The sequence below is a fragment of the Marmota marmota genome, unplaced genomic scaffold, assembly GCF_001458135.2.
Source record: "Marmota marmota marmota unplaced genomic scaffold, marMar, whole genome shotgun sequence".
NCBI lineage: Eukaryota > Metazoa > Chordata > Mammalia > Rodentia > Sciuridae > Marmota > Marmota marmota.
The window spans coordinates 11260994-11282059 of record NW_026000068.1 but is presented as its reverse complement, the minus strand read 5'-3'; the positions used below and the strand labels follow the sequence as shown (position 1 = coordinate 11282059).

The following is a 21066-nucleotide window of genomic DNA, read 5'->3' as shown; positions in this document are numbered from 1 at the left end:
AAGTGGTCACACCATTCGTGTCTTCTTACATGTACTTAGGGTAATGATGTCCATCTCATTCTACCATCTTTCCTACCCCCCATCTCCTCCCTTCCCCCTCCTTCCCCTTTGCCCTATCCAAAGTTCCTCCATTCTTTCCATGCTCCCCCCCCACCCCATCCCCATTATAGATCAGCATCCTCATATCAGAGAAAACATTTGGCATTTGTTTTTTTGGGATTGGCTTACTTCACTTAGCATAATGTTCTCCAACTCCATCCATTTACCTGCAAATGCCATGTTTATTCTCTTTTAAAGCTGAGTAATATTCCATTGTGTATATATAATACAGTTTCCAGACAAAGACACATCAAAAAAAGATAACTTAAGACCAATATCTCTAATGAACACAGATACAAAAATTCTCAATAAAAAATTTGGTAAATCAAATACAAAAACATATCAAAAAGATAGTGCACCTTATCAATAGACTTAAAGAACAGTAATTTTTTTACTGTTAAGAAAATTGGTTGCTAATAAACCTTTCCAGAAAGCTGAGCTGTTGGGGTCCTACTATGTCCTGATACTGTGCTAGATTCTGGAGCTACAGGATGAAGAAGATGATATAGTTTTCCTTCAGCATCATTCTATAGACCTATGGGGAGGTAGGCACATCTATGCTGTTACCAAAATGGTGGGGCCAGGGTAGGAAACCATACTTTTGAGTTGCACCATAATAATTAAGAGCTTGGTAGATTGGAGGATGGGAAAAGATGATATTCCAGGCTGACAGATGGCATGAAACTGTGAAAACGTGGACATTTTCTTCCTAAATTTGCTGGTAACTGCACTTAAGAAAATAAAATAATCACTGTGTGTTCTCTCTCTCTCTTTCTTTCTTTTTTTTCTTTCTTATTTATTTGTTTATTTATTTAATGGTCTGGATCTGGAACTCAGGGTCTTGTGCATGTTGGGTGGGTGTTCTACCACTGAGCTACACTTCAGCCCCACCATGTTCACTTGCTTATACTTGGCTTTTGATTTTAAGGAATACCAGCACTGCTTTCACAAGACAAAACAAAAGCTTAAAGAAAAACCAAGTGAAAAACAATTTGAATTTAGTGAAATATATATTTTTGGAAAATTTGAAACTTTCCATCGACGCCTTGCCAAGATAATGGACATCTTTACAACCTTCAAGACATATTCAGTCCTGCAAGACTCTAAGATTGAAGGGCTGGAAGACATGGTCACTAAATACCAGGTTTTATACTTTAAGACTATATTCACTGCCATTGTCCATAACTAAACTTTAGTATTTGATACAAATAATGGTATTTAGATTGATTCAAATCATCAGTCTAAAATGTAAAATATAATCTTGTGACCCCTTAATAATGAAGAAATTAGATTTGTGTATTGCATAATTGTGTTAATATGCTCTTTTCAGGTGTGTTATATGAATGACTTTCCAATACTATAAAATAAATTACCATTAGAAAAAACTTTTCCATTAGTAGAATAAGAAAACTGTTTAAAAATAACATATTATTTCATTTACTAAGTCAAGAAACATTTAATGAAGAACATACTAAGTGTCAGGCACTAGTTGACACCAAGTTCTGAGTACCGTTCAATTGTCTGTGTATTTAAGCATTCTATTTGAACACATATTAAAAGTATAAAAAGACAGATTTCGTTAGAATTCTAATACTCCTAATTATTTTGAATTTTCTCTTTATCCTGTAAAGGGACTTGTATGCTGAATCTTAGTTTTGAAAGTGGGCACAGTGACCTACTAGTGTTTTGAAGATTTTTAAAAGACAATTTACAAACAGAATATGTTTTGAGTTTTTAATGTGGATCTAGTCAATTTTTCCTTGTTTGGGGATATTGACTCTAGAACTTAAATTATTATTTTTCCTATTTGAACTTGAAAAGGATCACAAAATTTACAGCCACACATTAATTTTTGTACTCTAACTGAATTAGGGTAATATAAGGAATCTTTTTCATTTCCTGAGTACATCAGGTTTTAGGAGAGAAAATACTTTTATATAGCAGGGAACATTTAAATTGTGCTGTGTATCATCTGCAAGGTGGATAAGCTACGCTTTGAAACTGTTGTTTTTTTCAAGGCAAAGAGAATAGGCCCATTTATATTTTCAGTTTGGAATAGTATAAATTATTTTTTTATTTTAATTAAAAAAATAACTTTGGGACAAATTTAAAAGCTTATTTTTGAAAGAGAAGTTGAACTGTACATCTAAAGGCAGATAAGAAGCTTCTTTTAACCCGATAAAAATACTGCACAATTGCTTTGAAATTTTAAAGTGAAATACTGATTAAAATGGATACACCAGACGGTAGTGAGATAAAACGTAGATGGTTCATGAAAGCATAAAGTGAGAGTTTCATGAATCAGGGCCAACATCAGAAGCTCAAAAAGGCATCCGGGGGAATGAATCTCATGCTCTCTGCCTGCCTGGTAAGACCCTGCCCACCCCTTTGCCCCCTTCCCCTGCTTCTCCTCTCATTGCATCATCTTCAGACCCAGGGCAGGCAAGGTCAGTCCACTCAGGGCTTGCAGAGCCTTTTAATTTTTTTTTTTCTGGAAGGTTCTGCCTCTGGATAATCTCACGGTTGTTTCCTCTTTGGCCTCTAGAGCTTGACTTAAATCACCCTTTCAGTGACGTTTAGCTTGACCTCTGTTTCATTACTTTAAGTGACATTACCCATTTTTCCTGGTCAGAGCTGATAGTCTTTGTTTAATTGTGATCTCTATATATTCCAACTCCCTGTCTCCACCAAGTATGTGGCTAGATGAGGTCAGGGTTATTTGTCAGCTCTGTTTATTCCTGTGTCTTCAGAGTTTATTGGCACAAAATGGGTGTGCAATAACTATCTATCAAGTAAATTATTAAATAGACTGAGTTTGATTAATTTAAAGGTCACATTAATTCACTTATTTAACTTAATATTCTTAAGCAATCATTAGATCTAATCATAGAGCAGGATTTCCTCTGGTCCAAATCTTTTAAATTACTACACTAAGTAGTAATTTAAATCTTTTAAATTACTACAATAAGATGTTATAACATATCTTTTCCATTTTTTCAGATGCAAAATTTCTAAAAGTAACTGATTTTGTAGTTACACAGGATGAAAAAGTAGGTTGTTTTAACTTGTAAACTTGATTCAAGAAATTATGTAGTTTATACACCTTTGTCTATTGAGAGATTTGAATTGATGATTAAGTAGAAATGACTTTGAAGATGAGACCATGGAAGGAGACCCAATATTCTTCATAAAAATTATATGCCTCTGTCAATAGTGTGGGCACCTGGGTTTGAGAATGGCTTAGTATCTGTGAAGAGCGATCACAGAGCACTATAGCTCATTATTCAGTGCAAACAAAACCTCTGATGATAGTGTTTTCAAGGAGATGAATTGCTTAATTTGTACTTTCACTGTCACAGACTGTAGCCTTGCAGGGCAGTAGGAAGCAATTAATTTTAGAGAGTTTTTAAGCGGTAGGTTGTGGTTTGAGTTTTTATTTAAGACACTTGAAGCTTGGGTAGTAGTTATCTTATCAGTAGACATTAGAACCCAGTCAATTTATTCCTATATTGTTTGTGTTGTGTAAAAATCTTATTTATATTCTGAGATGATTTAAATTATTTAACAAACAGTAAATTTGTCAATTCTACTGAGTTGTTTTTGTTATTTCAGATGTGATTAATAAGTAACTTTTAGAGAAAATATCTCTCCTAATTTTCAAATGTGTTTTTTAATTTATATTTTTTCTTCAAAAATATAAAACCTCATGAAAATGCTTTCCAAATGATTTCTTCAAATGCAGCATGGCAAATTATACTGCCTATAAAACAATAAGCACTAAGCAATGTGAGTAATTACAGAAATAGGCTTCTTTAAAAATTGTTTTCCCTAGGAATGATTGTGTAGATTCTGCATTTAAGGGTCACAGTTAGTTAAGTAATGCAAGAATATTAAAATGTTGTCTTATTTCTTTCATAATATTACAGGACATTGTTGCAACCATAAAGAAAAAGGAATATGATTTCTTAGACCATCGGAAAATGGATTTTGCACAGGATTATGAAGAGTTTTGCAGGCAGACTAATGACCTTCATGTAGGTTGTATAATAATATTCCTGTTGACAGTCGCATGTTTATTTTTCCCTTTCTGTGTAATGCTGCTAATCATTAGCCATTCAGAAGGGAGAGGCATCTTCATCATAGAGGTGACCGATAGCAACCTCCGTCTGCATTTGGCGATTTCAGATGAATAATTGAGGGCTCTATTTTGTAGATTAAAGGGTCATAAATATGGCTTTGGATAATGATCTATAATCACAGACTTCTGCTTGTCTTCATCCTAGTTCTTAGAAAGTTAACTTTCATCTTCTTTTGAAACACTGTGGCTGTTAGAAAGGAGACATTTGCTTCCATTTGTTTGTTACTTTATAGCAATGATTATGCTCAGAGGAAGCCTAAGCAGACCTCTGTGATGTCTGGCAGGTCCTAAAGGCAGTGCTGCAGCTGGCCTTGGAAACCTTAGACAGGATGATGCCAGGACCCCACTTGGTCTTGAGGGTCTCTTTCCCCTCCCCACTATTCACTGTGCTGCCATCTTGACCTACAGCCCTTGTAAGCAGCATGGCCATCATCAGCTTCTGAGAACATACCATAAGACTACTCCAGCTCCAGATTCTGGGGGCAGGGTTTGGGCTTGCTAGTTCCTCCAGCAGAGTGCATAGCCTGTGGCATGCTGTGGTAAATACAGAAGGGAAGGACTCAGTAGGGTTCTTGGGAATGTTTGTTATGAGGGAAGGTGATAACTAGTAGGAAATGTAAGGTAACCTATAGCGTCTGCCATAGTTAATATGTAGACTTCTTTTATCTCAGAGAGGTGCAAGGGTACAGATATCTTTCTGATTTTATGAGGAAAATGACCATTCTATTACTTCCTTTCCAGAATTTTTCATTTGCACTAAAGTTGTACTGTCAAGGGGAAAAGAGCTGGGAGGCATTGTTGGAGGAGTGAGTTCAAAGTAGAAGGAATCGTCACAAAGCTAGCTAACTATGTGCCAGGAGCTGTCCTGAGCATGTCGTGTTTGTAAATTGATAATCACAATAACCCTAGGAAGTGGGTGCTCTATAACTGTCATTTTGCAGAGGAAGAAATTGGGGCATGATGAGGTTAAGTGGCCTTCCCAAGTCACAGATAACAAGTGGCAGGGTTTGGGTCAAACCTGGGAAAGCTAGCTCTAGAATTAAAATTCTGAACCATTAGGTCTATGACATTTCATTTGATGAGAAGATACAGTGCTTATAATAATTTAAACAATGATATGTTTTGGGGTCTGATTCAAACATAAGGGCAGTAGATCCTGATTTCTTTGTGTTGAAAGTTGATGGACAGCGTGGGTCCTGATTTTATGTTGCATAATCAGTGTCCACTTGTCCTGCCCTCATCTGTGATTCCTCAAAGGTTTCTGATCACATGGGAGGTACTTCAGTAGCTAATGGTAAGCACTTTGAGGGCAGGAATCATGTCTTAGCCCCATTTGTTAATAAAATAGATTTACTGCAAAGAAACATGTGTTTACTATATAACAATGATGTATTAGGCATCTATGCTGTGGGTAGATTTGCCTCCTAAACTTACAGTCAGACAGGAAGCAGTGATATGATTGAAATGTGAGTGCATGTTAAGTTAGAACAGAGGAATGAATACAGCACCCAAAAGAGGGGAGGGGATTGCAATTACAAACTAAAATGACTCATTATAAAATAACAATATTTTGATACTGTGCCAGAAAGCAAGGATTCAAAGCTAGAAAGATATAGACCAAGTCCTACAGAAAATTGTAAGGAAGACAGGCTTACAAAACATGCAGAGAGTCGGATGGTTGCTATACCAAATAAGATAGGGTTTGCACCTGAGGGATAACGGTCTCATACTTCTGCTTGGCTAGGGTTAGGAAGGGTCCCAGGAAAAAGTCTATGTTGGATGCTACGGAGGTGTTTGTGTTTTCCCAGTAAATGGGGTAGACTTTAATTCATAAATTACTAAAACGTGTAATTTAGCTTTTTTATTATAGCTTATTAACTCTTATTTTATTAAAAATTTATTTTTGAAGTTCTTGGGAAAGAACCTAGAGCTTCCCACATGGTAGGCAAGAGCTCTACCACAAAGCCATACTCCTGGCTGGGCTCCAATTTTATTATGACTTAAATTTTTGTAGTTAAATGTGAGAATGTGGAGTATATTGTATTAGTGTTTGGTGTTTCCTGGGATGTCCTCTGAGACATTAGGTCATTGTTAAGTTTTGCAAATGTTCTGTGTGTGCTGAAATGGGTAGTGTTCCTGTTGGGATTTGGGTTCTTTATATCAAGCTTTTAATTGTATTATTAAAATATTTCTATTCTTATTAAGTATCTTTAAAAATATTTTTTTAAAGGAGTAATTTTAGGTTCTTAGAAAAATTGACAGAAGGCCCAGAAGTTTACCATGTATCCCCTAGTCCTGCCTCTGCCCCACTGTGTGACTTCTCCCATTACTGACATTCCTCATCAGATGAATACACTCCTTACAACTGATGACCCTGTGTTGACACATCATTGTCATCCAAGTACATCATCCATGTTAGATTCACTGTTTGGTGGTGTACATTCTTTTGGTTTGGACAAACGTATACTGACATATATCCACCAATTACAGAAAAATGCAAAGTATTGGCATTGCCCTAAAAATTCTCTGCATCCACCCATTCATTCCTCCTTCCTTGACAATCCCTGTCTTTTTAATGTCCTAGCTTCTGGCAAACATTGACCATTTTATTGTCTTCATGGTTTTGCCTTTTCAGGAGTTTAGTTGGAAGCACATAGCCTGTGGCCTTTTCAGATTTTCTTCTTTCACTTAGTTTCATGCATTCATGTTCCCTTCATGTGTTTTCAAGGCTAAATAAGTCATTTCTAAGAGTCATATTCCATTACTCAGTTGTGAAGTCCCACAGCTGGTTTAACTATTCACCTTCTGGAAGATGTTAGTTGCTTCCAAGTTTTGGCAACTGTGAACAAAGCTGCAATAAACATCTGTGTGCAAGTTTTTGTCTGGACATAAGTTTTAAACTCCTTCGGATAAATATCAAAGAGCATAAATGTTGGATTATACAGTAAGAATATTTTTAGTTTTATAGAAATCTACTAAACCATACTTGAATGTGTCTGCACCATTTTGCATTTTCACCAGCTATGAATGATAGTAGAGTTCCGATCACTCCAAATTCTCCCCAGCATTTTCCATTTTCAGTGTTCTGGACTTTGGCCATTCTGATAGATGCATTGTAATACCAAACAGTTTTTGATCTCCTTGAGCTATTGTGACTACTATGTCACAGATTATTTTATATATTTTGGTTTGTGGGTTGGGTCTTATAGGCTTAGACTTGGTATATCTGCCAGGGGAGTTGTGCCCATTAACAGTAATGGTTGCCTTTATCTCTAGTGATGCTCTTTGTCCTATAATCTATTTTGTGTTTTATTTATATTGCTACTCCAACATTCTTTTAGTATTTGTCTGAAATATTTTTCTGTTCTTTAATTTCCTACTATTTTTTACTTACATATTTTGAGCATGTCACCTTAAAATTTCATCTGGTTGGAATATATTTTATAGCTGAGACTCCCTTCCTAGTAGTTGTGAGTTTGTTGGTTAATTCTTATTATTCCTTTTACTCCTTTTTCATTGGTTCAGGTCAATAATGTTCTACATGTATATTTAGTTGTTTCTGCATATTTTTCACAATGTTTAAAATATTTTGATATTCTATCCACCTCTTATTTTTGTCTTATTGTTGTATTGCAGTTTAGTTGTACTTTGCTTTTAAACTTTCCAAATGTCTTCTTGTTATTGTTAATAGCTATGCAGATATCCATCATGTTTGCAAATTTATTTGCTTGCTATTACATCTGGCCTTCCTTCTCCTTCTTTCTGTGGGTTCTTTATAATTGTTAAAGAAATATATCCTTTAGTGGTTGCTTCATCAAGAGTTTATCAATGGCAACCTCCTCTGGTGTTTGCCCCCAAACCTACAAAGTTGCCTTTGATATTTAATGTCAGTGTGGCTTCACATGTAATTTTACTTTCTAAGTTATTTTTCTTTAGTACCTAATCATGTTTCATTGACTTTTGACATCTGTCTTTCTCAATCATGTATTTTCTATAAAAATTTATTTCTTGATGAATAATTTTCTTTCCCCTAATTGCATTAAGTATTATTTTTCTCTTTATATTTGATACCTCTGTATTTTAAGTGTGATTTAAAAAGCCTCGAGTTTGGTGGACCTTCTCCACTTGTAATTTGTTGTTTTTGTTTTTTAATTGTAAGAAAAGTTTCAGTCCCCATTTGAAATATTTTAGGCTCTTCTTCCAGAACTTCCAATAAATATATGTTCTTTTTTTATGTTCCAATAGGTAATACTTTCTTTTTCTAACTTCTATTTCTATTATGCCTCTTTTTTGATATTTTCTATTTTTAATTTCTCTGTAGCATTTTGGGGAATTTTTTTTAGAACTCTCTTGCAGTTCATTAATTTTATTTTCAAGTATATATCATTTTTATCTGTTGTATATTGAATAGAATACTTTTCTCCTTTCTATGTATAACTCTAATTTTTCAAAATTGGAGAGCCCTTATTTTCTATTATCCTAATTTTTTATGGCCTGTTTCTTCTTCTTTTTCTCCTTAATCATTTTAAACACCCTGATTTCAGAGTCCTTTCCGACTGTTCCATCATCTCTAGGACTTGGCATGAATTCTCTTTGTGCATTCAGCTGCTTCTCTCTTAAAGATCTTTTTTTTTTTTTCATGTTGTTTTCACAAAAGCTTTTGAGCTTGTCTTCTTTAGCAGTTATTTGTTTTCTCCTGTGGGAGTCCTAATGCCTCGGGCTTTGGAAGTGTTCCTGTGGAGTAGATTTGCATTACTTATGCTAAGGTTCTAGTGGTGTTACCTAGTTTCTGTGTGAATTTCTTGGGGGATCTTTTTTATGCAATGTGGACCATGAATTTGGGCCCCTTATCTTCATGTGCCACAGGTGGGAGGTCAGCTGCCCCTGGCAGTGGTCAGCAAACCACACTCAAGTGCCAAGTCTTGCCCTGCCTATTTGTTTTTAAGGCATTTCCTATGGCTACTTTTTGACACCACTGTGGCAGACGTGAACAGTTGTGAAATAGATTTGTGTTTCACAAAGCTGAAAATATTTACTCTCTAGCACTTGGTGGAGGAAGTTGGGGGATCCCATTCTAGGGTGACTTCTCCCTATTCATGGCTCTGGGTAAATGGCAAGCCTCATGTAGCTTTCTCAACTTTTAAACATATACTTCCCTACCAAGCACTTGATAGCAGCACTTTATAGATCCTGGCTTGCTGTAGGATTTGTTGAGGGTATTAGGACCCCAGAGTTCTCGCCCCATATTGTAAGAAGGTCCCAAGGCCTGCCCCTATATCCAAGGTGCATGGAGCCTGCCATGTTACCAACTCTGACCACTCTGCTTCCCAGGTCTCTTTATTTCTGGCTTCTGGGCATTTATTTTTCTTTAAAGTTCATCAAATTTTCCATTATATTTTGCCCTTTATTATAGACATTTGTAGGGAATCAAAAATTCTTTTCACTTGTTACTAAACACAATTCCCTATGTTAATTATTTGTCCATAATCAGATTTTATTCTACTTTAGAATGAATTGCAGAAGTTCATGGATGTTACATTTGAGAAGATTCAAAATACAAATCAAGCTCTAAGTATGTTAAAGAAATTTGAGAGGTAACAATTTGAAATAATTTTCCAAGTTCCATTTTCTAAAATTGGAGTAACTTGAGCATAGTTTAGCTATTATTATTATTATTACTGTTATTACTTCATATTCTAAAGGAAAGAAAAGCCTCTTTTGACAGCCTGAGTCATAAAGTCACAGTTTTAAGTTCTTCAGAAGATTAGGAGGATTAATTCTCTGAAGGATTAAGGATTTGCTTTATTTCTGCAAATAGAGAATATGCTCAGCTTTGAAGTACCTTGTGACTGCCTGTAGTAATATGTCTAATGTTGGAGTAATTTGAAAAAATTCTTTCCAAGTTAATAGTTTTGCCTACACTGTAAGGATTGATAGTATCTCAATTCTTTTAATATGTTACACAACTGTTTTATTCTTTCCCATTACCATATGTTTTAAAATAAATGCTAATAAATAAGATTAGTAGACATCTTCCCATTAATTCAAACTTTTACTTTTCTGCATTTTCTTCAGATTGAATATACCTAATCTTGGTATCGATGACAAATACCGACTGATCCTGGAGAGTTACAGGGCTGACATTGGTATGATTTCAGAGCTCTACACAAAGCAGAAGTATGACCCTCCACTGGCTCGAGACCAGCCCCCCATCGCAGGGAAGATCTTGTGGGCCCGCCAACTCTTCCACAGGATCCAGCAACCCATGCAGCTCTTCCAACAGCACCCGACAGTGCTGAGGACAGCTGAGGCCAAGCCTATAATCCGCAGTTACAACAGGTTGGCCAAGGTCCTCCTGGAATTTGAGGTCCTCTACCATAGGGCATGGATTCAACAGGTGAGCCCCTAAACAGATGCTCTTTAAGTGGTCTCTACTGGTAAAGCTTCCGGAGCTTTTCTGTAGCATTGGCAGGGATAGTCCTATGGGAAGCTGGATTTGTGGGTATTTTAGACATCACTTTGATTGACTCTATTGAAAGAATATAATTGTCTGTTTGGAAAGCAGCACAAACCATGAATCAGAAACCCATTTTTATTTAATTCGTAAACTCCTTTGTGGGAAAATCCTCTTTCTGAGTTTCTCTCCCCTACAGGTTAGGGTTTCTTTCTTTTTAAAATGTGGTAATGGAGGGAGAGGAAGATGGCGGCGAGGGGAGTGCATTGCCCCCGTGTGCTGCTTCACTGTGTGGGAGTATGACAAGTCAGGACGGCTAAAGGCTATCTTGTTAGGAATTTCCAGCAATAGTGGGGTGCTCCGGAACCTGGAGGAAGGATTTCCATTGCACGAGGATCGGCTACGGGGACTCAAACGCGAGAGGTTTGTCGCACGGAGGGTAACACTGCTTATTCAGCAAATCGCCCCGTGGCTAGAGTCTGCAGCTCGCGCTGGGAAACGAGGAGATAGCGACGCAGGGATACAGCGCTGCAGTTTCTGCCAGCCGTGCAAGCACCGTACTCAGGGCTGAATTCTGGGTTTGAGACGGGGGAAGGAAGCGGTCCATCTCGGTTCTCCACACCGGTCAGACCACAGAGGAGGCCAGCAGCCACCATGTTGGAAAGCTGATGTCACCATCCCTGTTTTTGACTGACCGCAGCTCATTCAGCCATAGAACAGGTAATTTCAGGCTGCCATTCGCCTGCGGCTTGCAGACAGATTGCTAGGGTTCAGTGCCTGGGTGCCTCTTAGAACCTGATCTTATCGGAGCGAACACCGAGCGCGGGGCGGCCGAGTTCCGGCTCCCGGAACCGCCCTGGCCCAGGGCTGGGGAGCCTGCGGAGGCTGCTTCTTGGACCCTGCTCCTATCAGAGCATACACCAAGCACTAAGCGGCCGAATTCTGGCTCCCGGAACTGAGCCCGCGGGGGCTGCTTCGTGGAGCCTACTCTTATCGGAGCTTACACCGAGCACGGAGCGGCTGAGTTCCGGCTCCCGGAACTGCCCTGGCCCAGGGCTAGGAGCCCACGGAAACTGCTTCTCGGTCCGGGTCCTGCTGAGGGCCGGTCAGGACTCACCCGTTGCTTTGGTTGCCCGGCAAGGGGAACGAAATGCTGCCATTCGCATAGGATACCAACATGGCAGAGATCTGATGTCATCAGAAAGCGGCGGAGGAGAGAACTTCATCAATACCAGCGGCGACAGAAACAGTTGGTCTCCTGGTAGGGGGGGTGAGGCACAGACACCCGAGTCTCCTCAATTTGTCGTCGAGCCAGAGGGGAGGAGCCGGGCCGCCACCAGCGCCCGGAGCAGGCCCAGCGGCTCGCCAGCGTGGTGACCGCGTGACCCCAATTGGAGAGGGGGCGGAGCGGAGCCGCCACCCGCACCCGCAAGGTGGGCAGACCCGCGACCCAGTGGTACATGGGCGTGGTAGGAGGGGCAGGGCAGAGCCGCCGTTCGCGCTTGCAAGGTAAACAGACCTGTGACAGCCTGGCGGGTCAGGCCCAGTGGCCTGCCAGTGTGGTACACACGTCACCCCAACTGGAGTAGGGGCAGAGCAGATCCTTCTCCCACGCCCGGATCAGGCCCTGCCGGTGTGGTGGTCACGTGACCCCAATTGGAGTGGGGGCGGAGCGGAACCGCCACCCGTGCCCGCAGGGTGAGCAGACCTGTGACCAACCTGCAGATCAGGCCCAGGGGTCCGCAGGCGTGGTAGGAGGGGCAGGGCAGATCCGCCGCCCGCGCCTCCAAGGTAGGCAGACCTGCAACAGACCGGCGGATCAGGCCCAGGAGCCTGCCGGCGTGGTACACACACCACCCTAATTGGAGTAGGGGCAGAGCAGAGTCGCCGCCCGTGCCAGGAACAGGCCCAGCGTCCTGCAGGCGGGGTAGTCACGACACCCCATTTGGAGTAGGGGCAGAGTAGAGCCGCCGCCCGCGCCTGCAGGGTAGGCAAACCTGCAACCGACCGGCGGATCAGGCCCGGTGGCCTGCCGGCGTGGTACACTCGTCACCCCAATTGGAGTAGGGGCAGAACAGAGCCGCCGCCAGCGCCCAGAACAGGCCCAGTGACCTGCCGGCGTGGTAGCCACGACACCCCAATTGGAATAAGGAGAGAGCAGAGCCGCCGCCCGCGCCTGCAGGAAAGATACGCAAGCAGTATGAAAAGACAAGGAAAGAAAGGACCACAAGCAATGCAGGTCAACGCAACTTTAGAAGAGGTAACAGCTGCAGCAGATGGAATGTCAGATAAAGAATTCAGGATATACATGCTTCAGATGATCTGGAGTATCAAGGAAGACATTAAACAGCAAAATCAGACAATGAAAGATCACTTCGACAATGAATTACGCAAACAAATCCAGGAAGCAAAGGATCAACTATACAGGGAGATAGAGGTTATAAAAAACAAACAAACAGAAATCCTAGAAATGCAGGAAGCAATAAACCAACTTAAAAACTCAATGGAGAATACTACCAGCAGAGTAGAACACTTAGAAGATAGAACATCAGACAATGAAGACAAAGTATTTCAACTGGAAAAGAACATAGACAGCTCAGCAAGACTGTTAAGAAACCATGAGCAGAACATCCAAGAAATATGGGATAACATTAAGAGACCAAACTTAAGAGTCATTGGGATACAGGAAGGTACAGAGCTCCAAACCAAAGGAATGAGCAGTCTATTCAATGAAATAATACGAGAAAACTTCCCAGACTTGAAGAATGAGACAGAATCCCAAATCCTAGAAGCCTACAGGACGCCGAATGTGCAAAATCATAAGAGATCCACACCTAGACACATTATAATGAAGATGCCCAACATACAGAATAAGGAGAGAATTTTAAAAGCTACAAGAGAAAGGAAGCAGATTACATTTAGGGGTAAGCCAATCAGGATAACAGCTGATCTTTCAACACAGACTCTGAAAGCTAGAAGATCCTGGAATAACATATTTCAAACACTGAAAGAAAATGGGTTCCAACCAAGAATTGTGTATCCAGCGAAATTAAGCTTCAGGATGGAAGATGAAATTAAAACCTTCCACGATAAACAAAAGTTTAAAGAATTCGCAGCTAGAAAACCATCTCTTCAAAACATCCTCGCCAAAGCATTACAGGAAGAGGAAATGGAAAATAACAATGAAAACCAACAGTGGGAGGTAGGACAGTAAAGGGGGGGAAAATAATCAAAGAGGAAAACAAACCATGTTTAGTAACAGAAATAAACAAATATGGCTGGAAGAACAACCCATATCTCAATAATAACCCTAAATGTTAATGGCTTAAACTCACCAATTAAGAGACACAGGCTAGTAGAATGGATCACAAAACAAGACCCAACAATATGCTGCCTACAGGAGACGCATTTGATAGGAAAAGACATACATAGGCTGAAGGTGAAAGGTTGGGAAAAATCATATCACTCATATGGACTTCGGAAACAAGCAGGAGTGTCCATACTCATATCAAATAAAATAGATTTCAAGCCAAAGTTAATCAAAAGGGATAAAGAGGGACACTACATACTGCTTAAGGGAACCATACACCAACAAGACATAACAATCATAAATATTTATGCCCCAAACAATGGTGCAGCTATGTTCGTCAAACAAACTCTTCTCAAGTTCAAGAGTCTAATAGACCACCATACCATAATCATGGGAGACTTCAACACACCTCTCTCGCCACTGGACAGATCTTCCAAACAAAAGTTGAATAAGGAAACTATAGAACTCAATAACACTATTAATAACCTAGACCTAATTGACATATATAGAGTATACCACCCAACATCAAGCAGTTACACTTTTTTCTCAGCAGCACATGGATCCTTCTCAAAAATAGATCATATATTATGTCACAGGGCAACTCTTAGACAATATAAAGGAGTAGAGATAATACCATGCATCTTATCTGATCATAATGGAATGAAACTGAAAATCAACGATAAAAGAAGGAAGGAAAAAGCATACATCACTTGGAGAATGAACAATAGGTTACTGAATGATCAATGGGTTATAGAAGACATCAAGGAGGAAATTAAAAAATTCTTAGAGATAAATGAAAACACAGACACAACATATCGGAATCTATGGGACACATTGAAAGCAGTTCTAAGAGGAAAATTCATTGCTTGGAGTTCATTCCTTAAAAAAAGAAAAAACCAACAAATAAATGATCTCATACTTCATCTCAAAATCCTTGAAAAAGAAGAGCAAAACAACAGCAAAAGAAGTAGAAGGCAAGAAATAATTAAAATCAGAGCTGAAATTAATGAAATCGAAACAAAAGAAACAATTGAAAAAATTGACAAAACTAAAAGTTGGTTCTTTGAAAAAATAAACAAAATCGACAGACCCTTAGCGATGCTAGCGAAGAGAAGAAGAGAGAGAACTCAAATTACTAGCATACGGGATGAAAAAGGCAATATCACAACAGACACTTCAGAAATACAGAAGATAATCAAAAACTATTTTGAATCCTTATACTCCAATAAATTAGAAGATAGTGAAGGCATAGATAAATTTCTTAAGTCATATGATCTGCCCAGATTGAGTCAGGAGGATATAGACAACCTAAACAGACCAATATCAATTGAGGAAATAGAAGAAACCATCAAAAGACTACCAACTAAGAAAAGCCCAGGACCGGATGGGTATACAGCAGAGTTTTACAAAACCTTTAAAGAGGAACTAATACCAATACTTTTCAAGCTACTTCAGGAAATAGAAAAAGAGGGAGAACTTCCAAATTCATTCTACGAGGCCAACATCACCCTGATACCTAAACCAGACAAAGACACTTCAAAGAAAGAAAACTACAGACCAATATCTCTAATGAACCTAGATGCAAAAATCCTCAATAAAATTCTGGCGAATCGGATACAAAAACATATCAAAAAAATTGTACACCATGATCAAGTAGGATTCATCCCTGGGATGCAAGGCTGGTTCAATATACGGAAATCAATAAATGTTATTCACCACATCAATAGACTTAAAAATAAGAACCATATGATCATCTCGATAGATGCGGAAAAAGCATTCGACAAAGTACAGCATCCCTTTATGTTCAAAACTCTAGAAAAACTAGGGATAACAGGAACATACCTCAATATTGTAAAAGCAATCTATGCTAAGCCTCAGGCTAGCATCATTCTGAATGGAGAAAAACTGAAGGCATTCCCTCTAAAATCTGGAACAAGACAGGGATGCCCTCTCTCTCCACTTCTGTTCAACATAGTTCTCGAAACACTGGCCAGAGCAATTAGACAGACGAAAGAAATTAAAGGCATCAAAATAGGAAAAGAAGAACTTAAATTATCACTATTTGCAGATGATATGATTCTATACCTAGCAGACCCAAAAGGCTCTACAAAGAAACTATTAGAGCTAATAAATGAATTCAGCAAAGTGGCAGGATATAAAATCAACACGCATAAATCAAAGGCATTCCTGTATATCAGCGACAAATCCTCTGAAATGGAAATGAGGACAACCACTCCATTCACAATATCTTCAAAAAAAATAAAATACTTGGGAATCAACCTAACAAAAGAGGTGAAAGACTTATACAATGAAAACTACAGAACCCTAAAGAGAGAAATAGAAGAAGATCTTAGAAGATGGAAAAATATACCCTGTTCATGGATAGGCAGAACTAACATCATCAAAATGGCGATATTACCAAAAGTTCTCTATAGGTTTAATGCAATGCCAATCAAAATCCCAACGGCATTTCTTGTAGAAATAGAGAAAGCAATCATGAAATTCATATGGAAAAATAAAAGACCCAGAATAGCAAAAACAATGCTAAGCAGGAAGTGTGAATCAGGCGGTATAGCGATACCAGACTTCAAACTATACTACAGAGCAATAGTAACAAAAACAGCATGGTACTGGTACCAAAACAGGCGGGTGGACCAATGGTACAGAATAGAGGACACAGAAACCAATCCACAAAACTACAACTATCTTATATTTGATAAAGGGGCTAAAAGCATGCAATGGAGGAAGGATAGCATCTTCAACAAATGGTGCTGGGAAAACTGGAAATCCATATGCAACAAAATGAAACTGAATCCCTTTCTCTCGCCATGCACAAAAGTTAATTCAAAATGGATCAAGGAGCTTGATATCAAATCAGAGACACGCCGTCTGATAGAAGAAAAAGTTGGCTACGATCTACATACTGTGGGGTCGGGCTCCAAATTCCTCAATAGGACACCCATAGCACAAAAGTTAATAACTAGAATCAACAAATGGGACTTACTCAAACTAAAAAGTTTTTTCTCAGCAAAAGAAACAATAAGAGAGGTAAATAGGGAGCCTACACCCTGGGAACAAATCTTTACTCCTCACACTTCAGATAGAGCCCTAATATCCAGAGTATACAAAGAACTCAAAAAATTAGACAATAAGAGAACAAACAACCCAATCAACAAATGGGCCAAGGACCTGAACAGACACTTCTCAGAGGAGGACATACAGTCAATCAACAAGTACATGAAAAAATGCTCACCATCTCTAGCTGTCAGAGAAATGCAAATCAAAACCACCCTAAGATACCATCTCACTCCAGTAAGATTGGCAGCCATTATGAAGTCAAACAACAACAAGTGCTGGCGAGGATGTGGGGAAAAGGGTACACTTGTACATTGCTGGTGGGACTGCAAATTGGTGCAGCCAATTTGGAAAGCAGTATGGAGATTTCTTGGAAAGCTGGGAATGGAGCCACCATTTGACCCAGCTATTCCCCTTCTTGGTCTATTCCCTAAAGACCTAAAAAGAGCATGCTACAGGGACACTGCTACATCGATGTTCATAGCAGCACAATTCACAATAGCAAGACTGTGGAACCAACCTAGATGCCCTTCAATAGACGAATGGATAAAAAAAATGTGGCATTTATACACAATGGAGTATTACTCTGCATTAAAAAATGACAAAATCATAGAATTTACAGGGAAATGGATGGCATTAGAGCAGATTATGCTAAGTGAAGCTAGCCAATCCCTAAAAAACAAATGCCAAATGTCTTCTTTGATATAAGGAGAGTAACTAAGAACAGAGTAGGGACGAAGAGCAGGAGAAGAAGATTAACATTTAACAGGGATGAGAGGTGGGAGGGAAAGGGAGAGAGAAGGGAAATTGCATGGTAATGGAAGGAGACCCTCAGGGTTATACAGTGGAGGGGGTAGAGAGAGAGGAGGGGAGGGGAGGGGAGAGGTGGGGAGGGGGGAGGGTGGAGGATGGGAAAGGCAGCGGAGCACAACAGACACTAGGATGGCAATTTGTAAATCAATGGATGTGTAACTGATGTGATTCTGCAATCTGTGTATGGGGTGAAGGTGGGAGTTCATAACCCACTTGAATCAAAGTGTGGAATATGATATGTCAAGAAATTTGTAATGTTTTGAACAACCAACAATAAAAAATTAAAAAATAAAATAACATGTGGTAAGACCTGAATGTGTCTGTTAGACAAAGTCTTAAATATATTTTTTGGCAATCTTAATGGTTAATCAAATTATCCCCTACAAATATTTACCTGTAGATTGGCAGGAAGTAGTGTGTCTTAGCCATATTGATTGTATTTCTAGGTAACTGAAAACTGAGTTTAGTTGGGTTTTGTGAAACTTTCAATAGAAGGAGTAACTGAGTGGGCACGAGGGTGCCTGGTATCAGGGAGCTGAACGGCTCTTGGGAACTCACCACCACGACATGGTCCACTTCTCTAGAAAGTGTGAGAGTCATGAAAGAAACATTTTATTGAATTGACAGTGCACCATCACCACCAAAAACCTGGAGGTTATTTCTGAGAGAGAATTTAGGGTAAGAGCAGGCAGCTACATTTCCTTTAATTCAGGAAGCTCAGGTCCTTGCAAGAACACTTAGCAACCTGGATCCCCAGGAGTGGCTGAGTGAGATGCTCTTGGTGTTCATTGAATGTTCTGATGGTAATGATGCTGACTCCTTTCTTCCCACAGATCAGAGAAGTTCACAGAGGTCTTGAGGCTTCTTTGTTGGTGAAGGCTCCAGACACTGGGGAGTTGTTTGTGAACTTTGATCCTCAGATATTAGTCTTATTTAGAGAAACAGAGTGCATGTCACAAATGGGTCTGGAAGTGTCACCATTTGCAGCTGCCCTCTTCCGGAAACGGTATATATTCAAAAAGAACTTCAGTAACATGAAGGTATAGTATTTTTAATTTTCCCTCTTCTGGATAGTTCTGAAATCCATTTAAAAAAATCGGGATGTGTGTCATGTTGGAGGACAGAAAATGACCAGAATGGCTAGAGTGGAATGAGTGAGGGACAGTGACAGAGGATGAGGCTGCAGAGTTGGATGGGGCCAGAGTGTTGCAGGTCTTGTATGAATTTATTTTGAGTGTACCAGAAAAATCATTGGCAGAAATTGAGCTGGAGAAGAGAGCATGATCTAATTTATAATAAAAGTCATCTTTGCTACTGGATGGAGTGGAAGCAAAAGTGTCAGTAGGGAGACCCTTTCTGGACTGCTCCACAGATCTGGCATGGAGAAGATGGTGGCTTGAGCTAGATATGGCAGTGGAATTGATTAGATATCAAGGAGTTGTGCCAAGAGGCAGGATAAGAGGGAACTCAAGGATAATTGAAATAGGGACTACCATGAATTGTATAGGTTACATTCTGTCTAACTGCAGTGGCCCTGATCATGAGTACCATTTATGAAGATGCCAAAGACTTGAGCTAGTTTACTTTGGAAGGTAGGTGGGACTCAGTAGTTCCCATCCCAAGGACAAGATTGTTTTTAGACATCAAGGGGAGGTGTCATCCATGCTACTAGATATGGAAAGCTAGAGTCCAGTGAAGCTGTCAAAGTGGAGGCATGGTTTGGAGAGGTGGAGAATACAGTTGCTATTTAATGACACTCTCCTGGATAGAATTCTTAGGGAGAGAACATAGACAGGGAAGAGTAGAGGGCCACAGGACCAAATAGTGGCTCCAACATTAGCACATCTGGTAGAAGAGGAAAAATTAGCAAATAAGATTACGGAGTGGACTTTGAGGTGGGATGAAAACAAGGGTCAAGGAAACCAGGGGCAAGAAAAACCTCATGAGGGAGGGACAGGTCACCAGTGACAGGTGGTGCTGCCCAAAGACAAGAAAGACCAGGTCAGAGATGCAGCCCTGGTAGGGGAACATTCACATGGAAACTGGCATCAATAGATCATAATGGTTAACATCACATGAGGGCCACACATTTGCTTTGCATGTTAAGCCATTTTCATTTGATCATTCCCATGATCATATTAGGTAGGTGGGATAGTATATAATTATTTTATTTTCTAAATGACCAAACTGAGCTTAGCCAAGGTTTCACAGGTAAGTGGCAGAACTACTAACAGAACCCAGAACCCACAACTTCATGTTATATTCAAAAAGTCAGTATCAGCAATGGGCAGACCTTCCTCGAGTGCGTACTCATGAAGTACTAGTCAGCCCGTTGGGATTTCCTTATAAATTCCTCTTGGTATGTTAGAAAATCATTTTGCCAATCTACATATTTACAAAGAAAATATTTTTATTAAGAAACCATTTTTTTTTTTCTGGAGGTACTGGGGACTAAACTCAGGGGCACTTGACCACTGAGCCACATCCTCAGCCCTATTTTGTATTTTATTTAGAGACAGGGTCTCACTGGGTTGCTTAGTAACTCACTTTTGCTGAGGCTGGCTTTGAACTCGTGATCCTCCTGCCTCAGCCTCCCAAGCCACTGGAATTATAAGAGTGCACCACTGTGCCTGGCTAAGAAACCAAATCTTTATGAGTATAAAAGCACTGATGATGATTTTGTCTATGGAGGAGTTGTTTTGGTAACAGATAATCCCCAAATAGGGTACATTTCAACATCCCTTCATTTTATCTCAAGGGTTTTTGGCTAAAGAGATTGAGCAGGGTTGGGATGATTATGTGCATGACTCCATGGACTTCCAGCAGGGAGGATGTGGCCAGTAGGGTGTCTTATACAGCAACTGGGGGCAAGTGCTGCAGTGAATGAGGAGGAGGCAGGTGGTCTTCAGGATGTCCTGATTCTCACAGCATCACTTCTGTTGTGTCCTGTTGGGCTCCATAAGTCCACCCAGATTCCAGGGAGGGTAGAGGCATGGACGACACTACTACTACTACTACTACTACTACTACTACTACTACTACATCCTCCTCCTCTTCCTCCTCCTCCTCTTCTTCTTCCTCCTCCTCTTCCTCCTCCTCCTCTTCTTCCTCCTCCTCCTCCTCCTCTTCCTCCTCCTCTTCCTCCTCCTCCTCTTCCTCCTCCTCTTCCTCCTCCTC

The 21066-nt window shown here is 39.8% G+C and overlaps 1 protein-coding gene across 4 annotated transcripts in view; it reads left to right on the top strand.

Annotated features, from left to right (window-relative positions):
• Positions 1-21066, top strand: part of Dnah5 (dynein axonemal heavy chain 5) — a 282316-nt gene that overhangs the window by 79551 nt on the left and 181699 nt on the right. For all 4 annotated transcript variants that reach the window (XM_048814008.1, XM_048814007.1, XM_048814009.1 and 1 more), the window contains 5 exons: positions 1028-1243; positions 4026-4133; positions 9746-9831; positions 10313-10634; positions 18723-18929. In XM_048814008.1, the coding sequence (XP_048669965.1) occupies positions 1028-1243; positions 4026-4133; positions 9746-9831; positions 10313-10634; positions 18723-18929 (939 nt within the window). The remainder of the gene's footprint in view (positions 1-1027; positions 1244-4025; positions 4134-9745; positions 9832-10312; positions 10635-18722; positions 18930-21066) is intronic.